General features: G+C 41.9%; 1 protein-coding gene across 4 annotated transcripts in view; it reads right to left on the reverse strand.

Annotated features, from left to right (window-relative positions):
- sptbn4b (spectrin, beta, non-erythrocytic 4b) overlaps positions 1-13909 on the reverse strand; it is a 154291-nt gene that overhangs the window by 94548 nt on the left and 45834 nt on the right. For all 4 annotated transcript variants that reach the window (XM_079675508.1, XM_079675507.1, XM_079675506.1 and 1 more), the window contains exons 12-23: positions 13484-13642; positions 12520-12822; positions 12085-12235; positions 11130-11266; positions 9734-9883; positions 8759-9127; positions 8084-8298; positions 7821-7958; positions 5053-5293; positions 3798-3956; positions 2024-2154; positions 1691-1916 (exon numbers count right to left, since the gene is read on the reverse strand). In XM_079675508.1, coding sequence (XP_079531634.1) covers positions 1691-1916; positions 2024-2154; positions 3798-3956; positions 5053-5293; positions 7821-7958; positions 8084-8298; positions 8759-9127; positions 9734-9883; positions 11130-11266; positions 12085-12235; positions 12520-12822; positions 13484-13642 — 2379 coding nt within the window. The remainder of the gene's footprint in view (positions 1-1690; positions 1917-2023; positions 2155-3797; positions 3957-5052; positions 5294-7820; positions 7959-8083; positions 8299-8758; positions 9128-9733; positions 9884-11129; positions 11267-12084; positions 12236-12519; positions 12823-13483; positions 13643-13909) is intronic.

Below are 13909 nucleotides of genomic sequence, written 5' to 3' on the forward strand. Positions count from 1 at the left end.
GACACGTTTCGCTCGTGTTGTGTTTAATTATTTTTGCGGTCTAGATTTCTTCTTCTTTTTTTAAGTGAGAAGTTGTCCGTTAGTCGGACTGACGGACGGACTCCCCACCCCCAAAACGAAAACTCTTCGGTTCTCCACGAATTACATAAGTCACCCAAATCAGCGTTAACAAAGCGGTGCTGAAAAATCCCCTATTAATGTATTGATTATAGCTCCGGGTCCATATAGGTCGGCGTCTGGGTCCGGATCCGGACCGCGGTCCTCCTGTTGCCGACCCCTAGTCTATACAATATTTTTTTCATTTGCCCTTCTATATGAAGGTAGGAGTACTTTATCAAAAAATAAAGTTGTTGAATTTTGTTAAATCAATTACTAATCCGAGGAAGTTTGAAACAGAGCTACTTCGACAAACGCTTTTTATCATGAAGTTGTATGGTTACTGGACACAATGAATGGGATGAGGCAGAAACAACAGGGCGAGGCAGACAGAGAAGTACGGCCTGCAATGTCTTTGATTGTTATTGAAGAACAAATGCTGCTCTCTCCCTGCTAAAGATATCTCCACACACACACACACACACACACACACACACACACACACACACACACACACACACACACACACACACACACACACACACACACACACACACACACACACACACACACACACACACACACACACACACACACACACACACACACACACACACACACACACACACACACACACACACACACACACACACACACACACACACACACACACACACACACACACACACACACACACACACACACACACACACACACACACACACACACACTATTCTCTACATTTCTGCATCAAGCCACAATGTAGATCTAGAGGCTGCTGCTCTAATATCACATAACAAATAGGCACCTCCACCCACCCCCACACACGCACACACACAAACTCTCCCTCTCTTCCTTCCTCTCTGTGATTTTGGCAGGCGTAGCGACCACGCCCAGTCCACTCTGCTGCAGTCAGACAGCAACATTTGTCCTGTTCAGCGTGATGTGATCAAAGTGAACCCAGAATACTCTCCATCATTATCACGTGAACGTCTGAAGGACAAAAGCAGAGCCATTTTATCCTTATAAAGACTTGTGAACCTCTCACAGCATCTCACCGTATTTAGACAACTGTGTAAAAGTGTTACATGCAAGACTTTATCCTTGATTTACTATAATAAATGTTTGTATGTACATTTAAAAAAATGAAATCTAATTCACAGCACTTTTGAACATGCATGCTCATTTCCTCTATTGATCATGTGTCATTACATTGTGCGTTCTTGTCTTCCACCATCAGAAAAAGAATAAGCTGCAAACGGAATTATTTAGCTATGACCAGAAACATATTACATTACAAGTTATTAATGTGACAGTTTAAATACTCGACATGCCTACAGGAATCATTTTGGGTTAAGTATCTTGCCCAAGGATACTTCAACATGTTGACCAAGCCTTTTGTGAGGAGACCAATTCCAAACAGTTGATCTTGAGTCAAAGCAAATGTTTGTGCCAAATTCAAGGAAATTCCATCACGGCGTTCCTGAAAGGACAACCTGGGAATCCTCATAAAGCCACATGGCCAATAGCCATAAAGCGCTGTCCGGAGACACTGTTGTTAACTCTGTGCACCCGCTCAGGCTCTCTGTCTCACCTGGTTGTTGAGGAAGGACTCGGCCTGTTTGACATCTCGCAGGAACAGATGGAAAATGTGAGCCTGCACCAGAACTTCCCTCCTGCTCTCCCACATCTCCAGCAGTTTGTTCCAGCCCACATCGAGCTTCTGGAGCCACTGCTGCAGGGCGGCCTGGGGGAGGGGGGCCTCATCAGACTCCAGCAGCTCGTTCATGGCCTGCAGCCGCTCGTAGTCCTCTTCATATCTGTCAGCAACACATTACGTTATTCTCGGAATAACTTGATGACCTTGAAGGGAGATAAGATGATACTAAAAACAGCAATAAGCCTTTTTTTGTCCTCAGTTACCCACCTTCCGATTTCCTCCTTAAGTGCAGCGTGTTTGTTGATGAGTTTCTCGGCCTCCTCCAGGTTGTTGGGCAGCTGGTCTGAGGCGGCGGCTGTCTGCGTCTGAACCAACCAGGTGAGGAACGAGTCCAGGTCCTGAGAGAGGAATAAGATGAACATTTAGCAAAGTCCTTTGTTTTTTACGGTACAGAAGTTTTACACGCTGACAAATCGTTTAAAATACTTTGTTTCTTTATTTGACAGGGACAGTGCACATTTCTGTAAATGTAAGCCAAGAGGCTTTTTTCATCTGGACTTGAACACCATGTTTAGGGTTTTCTGTGTATAAATGTTCCTTCTATCTTGCAAGTTGAATTAAATGAAAATCATGAGAGCTTTTTAAAGATTCCCCGTTTATGAGAAAACCAGAATAATAAGCGTGTTATGATTATGGTTAATGTATTTCCTGTTTCATTTATAAAAAAAAACACTGTCTTTGTCTTTTTACTTCCTACCTTGTGTGTTTTCCCTCCTGTCTGTCCTGGCCTTATTAGTTTCCCACCAGCAATGCAAACATCTGACCTTCTATACACCTGCACTTCGTCCCTTCATTTGTTCAGCTTGTAATTTAAGTTTTCTGTTTATTCTTAGTCGGATTCTTGTATGACATTTATCGTGAAGTTCTGTTTGCCTTTCCTGGATATCTGTTAAATCAAAGTCTTTACGTCCAAAGTTCTTGTTGCCCTACTCTCCTGCATTTGGTTCCAACCCATCTTTTCCTAATGCGTGTCTGTCTATCCGTCTGTCTGTCTGTCTGTCTGCGTGCGTGCGTGCGTGCTAGGGCTGTCCCGAATACCGTTTTTCGGGCTCCAGATATTCGGTAGTAATCAGCAGCGAATATTCGGCGTGCTCCCGCGGGGGGAGAAAGTGCACTTCAACACGTTTATTTCGGTTTATTCAAAACATTAATGTTGTTATTCTGCAGTATTGTTGTTTTACTGTATAGTTATAATGTAAATAACCCAATTGATGTTCTTTGAAATTGAAAATGATAGTGTTTGTTACTTTCGTTGCAGTTGTATAAATGTCTTAAAGGTGGGTTTGAGAAACCGGCTCGAGATACACTTTTTGTTATATTCCATGGAATGCTCTTAACATCCCGATAGCAATGAATATCTTAAGTGCTTTGACAAAAAATCCATTAAAAAAAATGTCATCTGTGGAAGCCGTAGTACTGTAAAAAGCACGACCAATCATCTGAGCCGGCCCGGCTAAAATAACTGGATGGCCTACCTGCCTGTCAGCCTTCCATCTGTGCACACACTTATCTCGTGCCCTCATTGGTCATGTGCGCGTTCGTGTGTGTTGGAGGAGGGGCTCTGTAAGGAAGTGGCAGATTTTTTCCGGTTGTGTATTTTCAAATTCTAGCAGACTCGAGCTGGTTTCTCCAAAATTACCTACCACACCTTTAAGTGTAATTTGGCTTGGCTTCCTATTTTGTATGGACATGCTTTTATTTTTGAAGGAGAGTTAGCACTGTTGACAGGAAGTTGTTGTTGCTATGGAAACAACGTCACAGAGAAAAGGAGCAGAGATTAACGGAGAAAAGTAATATCTACATATAAAGACGGAAAAAGTAAACAATAACGTTTATGGTTAAGTGTTAGCACCCCCGAAGAGGCACAAGCTCTTACGTTGATATTGGAGATTTCAATCAATTAAAAAGAAAGAATATACGAATGTGTGTGTGTGTGTGTGTGTGTGTGTGTGTGTGTGTGTGTGTGTGTGTGTGTGTGTACCTGTATGAAGCTCTGCAGCCTGCTGGCCACGGTCAGTGAGTCCTCGCAGCCCTGCAGGGTGCGTTTAAGCTCCTCCCACTCCAAACTGATGCCATCAAACGGCACCAGTACCTCCATGGCCCGGATGGGATGGGCGTTGGCCATGTGCTCCGCCTCTTCCTGCATCACCAAACACAAACAGCATTATGGGAATTGTAGGCTTTTATGTTGCATAATACAACCTGCTTCTAAAAGCATCTTAAAGGTCCCATGTCATGGCCATTTCCACTGATCATAATTCCATTGTTGAGGTCTACTAGAATAGATTTATATTGTGCAATTGTCCAAACTCACATTGGTTTCTCATACAGCATCTCTGTAAACTACGTGTATTCACTGAATTTCACTCTCTGCCTTTAACGGCTCGTTATAGCTCCAATAGCTCCAGCCCCCACCCTCCCTGTGAGCACAGTGGGCTCTGATTGGTCGGGACGTTCTGAATCGCGCTAAGCTCCGTGGAGGTGTTGTTTCCTTGTTTAGCGATACACAGCGAAACACAGCCAAACTCATCCTGAGCACACACAAAGTCACAGCCGAAGTAAAAACAATAAGTGTGGCTTGATATTGAGTAAGAAAAAGGTTGATAAACGCTGTGAGAATGGGTCTGCAGAGACAATTTCGCCGCAATCCCAACTGCCTGTTATCAGCCTGCAGCCAGGGAGGAGAAATCAGCAGAGCTGCTTGCACTGTGTGTGTGTGTGAGGAAGTCCGTGGATTGGTCAATTTGGACCAATCAGCGGGGGCTTAACGTAACGGCTCCGCGGACGTAACGTAACGGCTCCATGGATTGGTCCATTTCGTTCCGGGTATCATGCGTACCCGGAAGAATCAAATGGACAATGACGTATCTCCAACGAGGCGTTTTGGGGAGGTATGTTCTGTGTTAGAGTTTTACTCGCTATAGGGTGTACTTTGAGGGTTTTGACTCCGCAGACCGTTTACATGCATAAAAACCTTCATAACACAGAAGGGGACGGGTAATAACCAGAAAAGCATGACATGGGACCTTTAACTTCCACACTTCTGTACATTTTGAATTCCTGTAATGCTACCGATTTGTTGTTAAAGATCTTGTCTAATAAGACTTGGACAAAAAGTGAAAAGTTTTTATTTTTATTTTAAAGTAAATAATTGTTTTGTATTTAAAAAAATAATGGAATAAAATAAATCTTAAATAACGTCTTGAATAATAATGCATTTTCCCGTAATTCCCTACCTGCAGATGCAGTAGTTTTGGCTCCAGGACAGACAGAGCTCCCTCCATGGTGGAGAGTCGTCTCTGCAGAGCCATGACCCCCCCCAGGTCACTGCCCATGTACTGGGTGGCGTCGATGGCTTTCCTCTTGTCCTGGATCTGGGACTTGATCTCGGTACACTCCAACAGGTAGTTCTGCAGGCGGAGCATGGAGCCCAGCTGATCCTTCTTCTGCTCCACCAGCTCCACAATGCTGTTCCACCTGGTGACAGACAGACAGGAGAGAGACATGCTGACAGTGACTGTGGTAATGTAATGGAGGGACGTGCAATAGAGTGGATTTATCGTGGCATCTAACACATATCACAGTGAACAGTATGATAGAAAAACGACTGATCTGCTGCACCGAACAACATTTGTATGTCATATATACGGAGCCAGTTTCGGATCAATTAAAGCAACATTTATTTTCTTCTGCTCATGTGCAATATACACTTTTACACAATTTAGGCTATATTTTTTTTAATGTTTACCTGCTTCTTCAATACTTTTATCACTAACGTTTTAAAATAATGGTAATTATTATTATGGTAATAATGGTGCATATTTGTGTGTTTGTTATTTTATATTTGTATTAACTTTTTACTTAATATGGTAAGTCTACTCTTTTTCTTGACGCCATGAATGTTCCTGCTGCAGGACAAATAAAGGGTTCCTAAATTAAAATAAATCCTAAATTGTAGGCTTACTGGGCTATAATCCAGCCCTACATTTTTCTTAGTCAAAAGAACTGCTGCAAATACAGCAACTGAAAATATCACAGCCAATGGGGTTGAACCCAAACCCAGGCAATGCTGGATAGTTATTAGTAAAAGTCTCAATGTTATGAAGACCTGATATGAACCGTTATGTGAGACAGTGGATTGTGTTTGCTCTGGTTTCAGCCCAGGACATGTCTGCTCACCATATCCTCACACAATATGTTCTCCTGATTCTGCTCCAGACCAGCAGGTCTCACTACACACCCATTCAGCTAAGAAACACAAACATGCTCACATGAACACACACACACACTAATCAGTTTGACTGTAATGAGATAATGGCAGACAGAGCGCTCAGCAGGCAGGAGAACAGCTCGGTAACACTGACCTCAGAGCTGCACAAGCGCTCTGATATATGCCGACTGTTGAAGGGCGGGTGTGTGAGAGTGCTTAATAAATATGTCACATACTGTAACACGTGTATGTACAGTATGTATACGGGGAAGCAGTGATAAATAAAGAAGATTACAGTATGTTTTATGTATTTATAAATAAAATAAAGGATAAGAATAAATGTCAGTGGTTTTCAGTTAACATTTTTAATTAAAAAAATATATATAAAAAGCTAATTGTAATGTATGTAATAAAAGTTTACGTGCCAGCATTCTCAACCATTATTTTTGTATTTAATCAGGTAGGAAATGAAAAGATGAGGGTTGAAACTGACTGAGTCTTGTTGGAATAAGAGTGAAAATGTATACTTATTCAAGCTACAATATACATTTCATATGACTTCTATCCAAATCATAAATGGTGGGTTGCTCTGAGTTTAGCCACCATGACAGTGCTTTTTCTTGCTGCTAGAAGTATTTGTTAAAGCCAGTTTCTGATCATTGATATTAGAACAGAAAAGCTCCCATGTAGTTAAGGTTGTAAAAATAAAGCAGATATGACTGAGAGGAGGCGTTGATATTTGTATTTGTTTTGGCCTGGTCTTGACGGAGGCAGCCAGCACAGATGGTCGCCCTGAGAGAAGCGCTGTGCCGAGGTCACAAGACTCACCGACAGCCGGCCGACTGCCTGCTGCCAGACGGAGCTGTGGTCAGGGACTGAGAGCCGGCCTATCACAGGCTCCACCGTGTCGGCCATGCAGAGAGAGACCGGAGCAACAGACACGTTGAAGATATTCATGCTCTTAAACATTTAAAATAGCGGGTACTGCATTTATACTCTAAAGAGTAAGATAGAAATAGGTAGGAGTTGATCCTTTTTTAAGACTGCAAGTGACAGGACACGAGGCGCACGTCAAAAGACAATTACAGGAAAACAATGATCAACAAAAATAATTTCATAAGTATGAATTCCCCTGAATATTACACAACCCCACAAAATCTCTCTTTTCTTTCTCTCTCTCCTGACACCTACTCCTCCCCAATCCCAGTACAGTATATTAACAATATGAATGAATTTCTGAAAGACTTTCCATTACTGATCCTGCAGAATACTCTCCTTACTTAAGTGTTTCAGTGTCCTGTTAATCAACACTTGGGCAGCAGCAAACACTGGGAAATAAAGATTTCTGTCAGTGATCTGATGGCCGTGCTGTGCAAGTGTCACTTTAACACTTGTGTTAGTGAGCGTAAAAGGACACAGGCAGTGTAATAGTATTTAACTGTTAATGCATATCATGTTGCTAATAAATAGTTGTAGCTGTGATATGATAAAATGAGTAATGAAATAAGTAATTGAGACAATAATCATATATTTTCCATTGAATTCCACTTCATTGGATTTAATCTTTCTCTGCATTGTGTATTTTAAATTTGCCCTATTTTTAAAAGCAGCTGTATAAATAAACTTACATCACCATGTAGGACTCTTATCTACAAAAGGTAGCCATGACATTTGCAGTTTAGGAAAAAAAGAAAGGTAAAAGCAAAACTGCTGGCTAAGGATTATTGGATATGTTGTCAGTAGAAGTACACATGGTGGTAATGGTTGTAGTTGAGGTGAGTTTGGTTTCAGTACCTGGAGTTAAGGTGGTCCTGACATCCTCTGACCTCTGTGGAGGACGGATGACCTCCATCCAGGAGCTGCTGAACGATCTGGTTAACGTCCAGAATCCTTCCCATCAGGCTGTTCATCTCTTGGTCCAGGCTTTCAAACCTACAACATACGGCATTGTGGGATACGAAGAACAAATTCAGTGTGTTAAAATAACAGGCACCCAGCTGAGCTTCCAATTGGTGCCACAGGAATCAAACCTTCCTTTTCCTCTCCCTCTCCCTCACCTGTGAGCCACCATCTCCACGTCCTCCAGCCTCTCTGGGATCTCCATCTTTTCCAACCACTGCTCCTTCTCATCGATCCACAGCTCGCAGGCATTGACCTCGCTGAACATGCGGTAGACGGCGAGGGCGTCGTGGAGCCACTGCTGTCTGAGCACCGCCACCTCCACCACCTCCGTGTACAGCTGCTCCACCTCCCCCATGCGCACCTGCACCTCCTGCAGAGAGTAAGCGAGAGAGGACACAGGGGGGTAAAGTAAAGGATGTAGAAGGACAATCTGTCACGATCTGCCTGTGTTTTCCTGTTTTATTTTGAAAATTGTTCACCTGTGTTATTTCTGTTTTTACTTCCTGTCTCTGTGTTTCACTCCTGTTTGATTGTTTGATTGTGGTCACCTGGTGCCCCTGTGTTTTTCTTACCTCCCCACCTGTGTCTTGTCCTTAGACTAAAATGTATTTGAGTTCTTGTTTTCTTGCAGCTGTTGTCAGATTCTTGATGTTTTGGTTCTTTTTTGCCTTGTATTTTCTTGCCTAGCGCTGTTCATTCCTGGACAACCTACAATAAAGGATGTGTCTCCGAAGTTACTTTGTTTGCTGCACTTGGGTCCTACCTGGTCTGCTACCAAGGCTTGACACAATCAAAGTACCAAAAAAGTAACATTTATTTTCCTGCCTCACCTCCTGATCGCGGTAGCGCAGAGGCAGCGCCACCATGTGTTTGCGCAGTGCCAGCACGTGCATGCTGTGTTTGTCCACGGCCTCGCTGACCCCTCTGTGTTTCTTCAGAAGCGACTGGGTGGAGTACTCGTCGTGTCCAAAGTCTTCGCTGGACACCAGGCGGTAAGCGTCCTGCAGCCACGCCACCAGGTCGTCTGTCTCCGTGGAGAACTGGAAAAAGTTGAGCGCCTCCTGCAGGTGGCCCAGACGCTGCGCGGCCTGGTCCTCCAGACTCTTCCATTCGCTCTTCACCTCCATGATGCGCTCCTGGATCCCCGCCGTGCCGAAGCTCTTCTCACTCAGGATCTGCTTCCCTTGCTTCATGGTGTTCTAGAAGAGTCAGGATGGAGGAATAATGGTGTTACTCCAAATTATTACACCACTGTTGTAGTAAAGTGGAGTGCTAACCAACAGTTAACACACAGTGGGACATTATTTAAAAAAAATTGACAAACTTAATTTGGCTTCTATAGACAAATTGACATAGTATGCATGTTCTCTATCATTGTTTTCAAATTAGCAAATTTCCCACACATCACATCAGCACTGCTAAGCTAAAAGCAGCTAATGTTTGGCGTAATTTAGACACTTGTTAGCAATCGCACATCAGCCATTCCCCAGTGGGGTATTTACTGACATTCTATGGAGTAAAACAGAACAAATCTCTTTAGCTTGTGTAGACCATCATATTTCAGGCTTCTAGCCAAAAATGTAAACTTCAACACTGACCAAGTAACAGCATCTACTGCAAAACATATTCTACAAAAGGCCAGGTGATATAACAACTGTATTTTTACTATTTCAAAATAATGGTTGGTTAGGTTCGTTTTTTTTGTAGGTGAGATGAAGCATAATTTATAAATTCATTCATTTACTGAAGTACATGAAGTTCAGAACAGCAGGTTACGGTGGTATCACACTTGCTCACACACACACCTGCAGCAGCGAGCGGTGAGCCAGCAGCTCTCCAGCCAGCGTCTTGTGTTTCTGCAGCAGCTTCAGCACACTGCTCAGGTCCTTCCCGTAGCCCTGAGCACTCAGGATGGAGCTCTTCTCCCTGATCCAGGCCTCCGACTCCTCCAGCTCCTGCAGCGCAACACACAGACAAACAAGCATGTTAAAACAGAAACTATATTTAACAATAACATTTTGAAACAGAAAAAGTTAAGGAAAAGGTATAGATGCAATAAACAAAACATTTAATGAAATGAAATGCAAAGAGATGACAAACAGATGTGATGCAACTGATAAGTGAAAACAGAAAAAAACATTTAAAAGAAATAACATAATTGAAAGGGCAAAATAGATGAGAGAACCTATATAAAGGAAGAAGTGAATACATTCTGAGAAATCCCTGAAGTCCATCTAACACTGATCTCAGTCCAGGGAGGCAGCAGGGGATCAGCCACATAAAGTGATGTGACAGAATGAGTGATTCAGTGGGATCCAATTGTCACGATCAGTCTGTGTTTTGTCTTGTCTTGTTCTGTTTTTGGTTTCCTGTTTTATTTTTGAAAAGTGTTCACCCCCTGTCTTGCCTGTTGCTTTCTGTCTGTGTTCCCTCCTGTCTGATTACCTGATTGTGTTCACCTGGTGCCCCTGGGTTTTCTCCTCCCTCCTCACCTGTCTCTTGTTTCTTTGATTATTCTTGTGTGTATTTTAGTTCTGTTTTTTCTGTCTGTCATTGTCAGTTCCTTGTTTGTCTTGACTGTGTTCACGGGGAAGTGTTCTGTTTGTTCTAAGTTAACCTTTAAATAAAGGTATTATCTGTAAAATCTGCATTTGGGTCCTGCCTGCTTCACTCACCCTGACACCAATGAGTCTACGCTATCCTCATTACTTTCATAGTTCCTTCTCAAAGCTTGTTCACTAACATTAATAACTCGTTCATCATCTCTCTGTTATCACAGTCAGACGCAGACTTTTTAGGAAAGACAGATGATTATTGACAGCCAAGAAAGACAATATGATGCGAAGCCAAAAATAAAAAATATAGTGTAGAGTGTGTTTAAAATATGTCTGAGTTTATAACAAACAGCTTTAATTTCTGCTGGTATCTGATTAGAATTTCTACCGTCTTTCACAGCCTTCTAGAAAGTCACCTATGATATTCATATCATATTTCATAGATTCAAAGGCTTCATTTGTCTGCCAAAGTTTTGGCAATAAAAATCTAATGTCTAAAGCTGCAAATAAACAATGTATTATGAACAAACAGTATGTCATTGATGAGTTAAACAGTCTTTTAACCTGTAAAAACGTTTTCTGAGTTTGTTCTATCAAACTATTTTGTATATAAAAGATATGTCTCATGCCTGTTAACCCCTCCTACCTGAAAGAAGTCCCACAGCTGTCTGGACTCCTCCAGCTCTTCACGTCTTTTAGCCGCCAGCTGTCTCAGCTCCTCCAGACAGGAAGACACATGGTTGACACGGTTACAGATCACCTGTGGGTCACATGGTTGGTAACCTGGGAGACAAAAAGATGAAGTCAATGACGATATGAAAAAATAAATAAAATTGAAACAGCACTTTATTTGTTAGAGTTGTGTACTCTGAGCTGTATTACCTTAAAAGAATAAAGAACAAGCACAGAATGCACAGAGCAGATCACCTTACTGATATCAAGTTCAGAATGTCTGTTTTCCATTTGTTTTGTATTTCCACTTATCGTGACTAAATAAGATGATTACTTGATCATTTTAACTCCTTTTTTAATTAGGTTGGTCTGTTACAAAATAAAAAGCACTGAGGAAGTTTGGGAAAAATTGTTGGCTCTCCTTCCGATGACATATATATAATATAGATACATATCATACACTTTTATTGTCATTACACAGTACAGGTACTATGTAACAAAAAGGTTTCTCTGCATTTGACCCATCCTAGTGTTAGGATCAGTATATGTTGTATAGTGTAAATATTGTAGAGATGATGCTGTTGTTAATGTTACACCCTGTAGTCATTATAAATTCATGAGTTGGCTTTTATATCACATTCTGATAAATGGCTTTTTAAAAATAATTGTATTAGTGTTCTGCAACCTGCAGTAAAGTGATTTATTTAAACACTGTGTACAGTGATAATTTTCCAAAGCGTGAGATAATTCCTTTTCGTGATTCTCATGAAATCAATTAGAAACTCAATTTTTATGATGCCAGCCTTCAATACCAGCAATGCAAACTAAAAACCTTGAAACTTGGTTTGGATTTCTGTTACCATATGAAGTTTAAGGAAGATGAAATGAAACATTACACCAGCATAATGTTCAGTACACATGCAGTATACCCTCTATGGTGGTGAATTTGAGTGCAGCGGTGTTCAGAGTCTCCACCCTCTCCGCCTGCACTGTGATGTCGGCCTCCTGCAGGCTGTGTTTCTGCAGCAGGTCGTCCACCTCCAGAAGATGCTTCCCAAAGTCCTTGGACAGCAGCTGGACCTGGAAGAGAGCAGGAGACAGATGACAGATGTAATGTAATTATACATAAGGATGTCTTTGTATGTTCAGCAGTTCCATTTCTACTTTTTATTTGTACTTAATATGTATAACACTTTGTCCTTCTCCTTTCACTTTCTGTCTTTCTCATGTACCCTTTTTAATATTTATCATTCAGACTTTGGAGCTCCTCTGTAACATTGTCCACTATTTCCTTTCCTCTTTATTAAACTACTGAATCGGTTCAGTCTAAAGTGTCTTTATCTCTCTCACACATCCTCTGGTACCTGTGTGTCCTCCATCCAGTCGATCATGTAGACCATGTCCTGAAAGGTCTTCTGCATAGCTAGGTTCTTCTCCAGCCGGGTCCTCCTCCCAGCCACCAGCTCCTTCAGCAGGCTCCACTGTCCGAGGATGTTCTCCTTCCGTGCCAGGATACGCCGGATGTCGTAGTATCCTTCTGCCTCCATCTCTGCTCCGAGCTCCACCACCACGCCAATCCGCTCTTCATACGAGGCTATGTCCGCCTCGATGGCCTCGTGTTTCTTCATCGCCGCCTCCACTGCTGGCAGGTCATAGCCAAAATTGTCCTGTAGGCAGAGAGCACAACAATGTGAAATAAAAGGAAAGGTAAGGGTGCAGCCGTGGCTAAGAGTGGGGGGACAAAGAGGATAGGAGTGAGAAAAGAGAGTTGCACACAGTATTATAGGACTTTACATACACAGGTTTATTTTATTATTATACAGCCTGTCAATTCATCTGAATGGAATACTATCCTCCTGCAGACCCACTTTGTGTTTTAACTGGTATAGTGCATGTACTGTTAAAGTATGACCATTTTCTGGATACATTTGTAATCTCATTAAAATCCAGATTCTTCTGCTAAACAAACGATGTCTCCTACTGTAAACAAAGAAGAAATAATCAAAGGAACAGAGTGATGAAACACATGAATAAGACACCAACAAACACACTTAAGTGTAAGTTGCAGACTGGTCCAGGATAGACTAGTTGTGATGAATCATGCTTTTATGTGCAGGTCCTAAACTCACATTAAAGCTGTGCCCTTTCATTTTTTTGAAACGAATGAAGTCTAAAATGTATCCAATATTTATCTTAATGTATTATCATCTGCAATATTGGACTTTGCATCTATGAAAGTAGATTAAATAGCATGCATAAAACTTTAAATATGACATCTAAAGGAAAATGGAACTGTATAGCAGTATTTCAGCTCTGTGAGGAACATACCTGTGACACGAGTCTCTGGTTCTCGTTGAGCCAGGCTTGTCTCATGGTGGTTTTGTGGTCGAAGCACTGACCCAGCAGCTCCAGCTTCTCCTGACGAATCAGCTCCTTACGCAGAGCCACGCCCCTCTCATGTTCGGCCTTCTCCAGCCTCTCCCAGGCCTGGGATACAAAACGATACAAAAAACATTAATGGTGGTAATGTCATAGAACAATAATAGGGTAATGGAAAATGTTACCGTTTAAACAGGAAAATAACTTTAGTGGCTGTTTATCCAATTTGCAAAGGTCCTAGGCCACTTACACAAAGTTTCGATCCAAACTGGTAAACTAATGTAGTTTAAGTACGTAATAACTAAAATGATATGTAAATGTCATGCCAACATAAATAACTTTTTTCGCAAATAAGAATATGTGCTTGGCTCTTAC

This window comes from Notothenia rossii (assembly GCF_949606895.1).
Source record: "Notothenia rossii genome assembly, chromosome: 4".
NCBI lineage: Eukaryota > Metazoa > Chordata > Actinopteri > Perciformes > Nototheniidae > Notothenia > Notothenia rossii.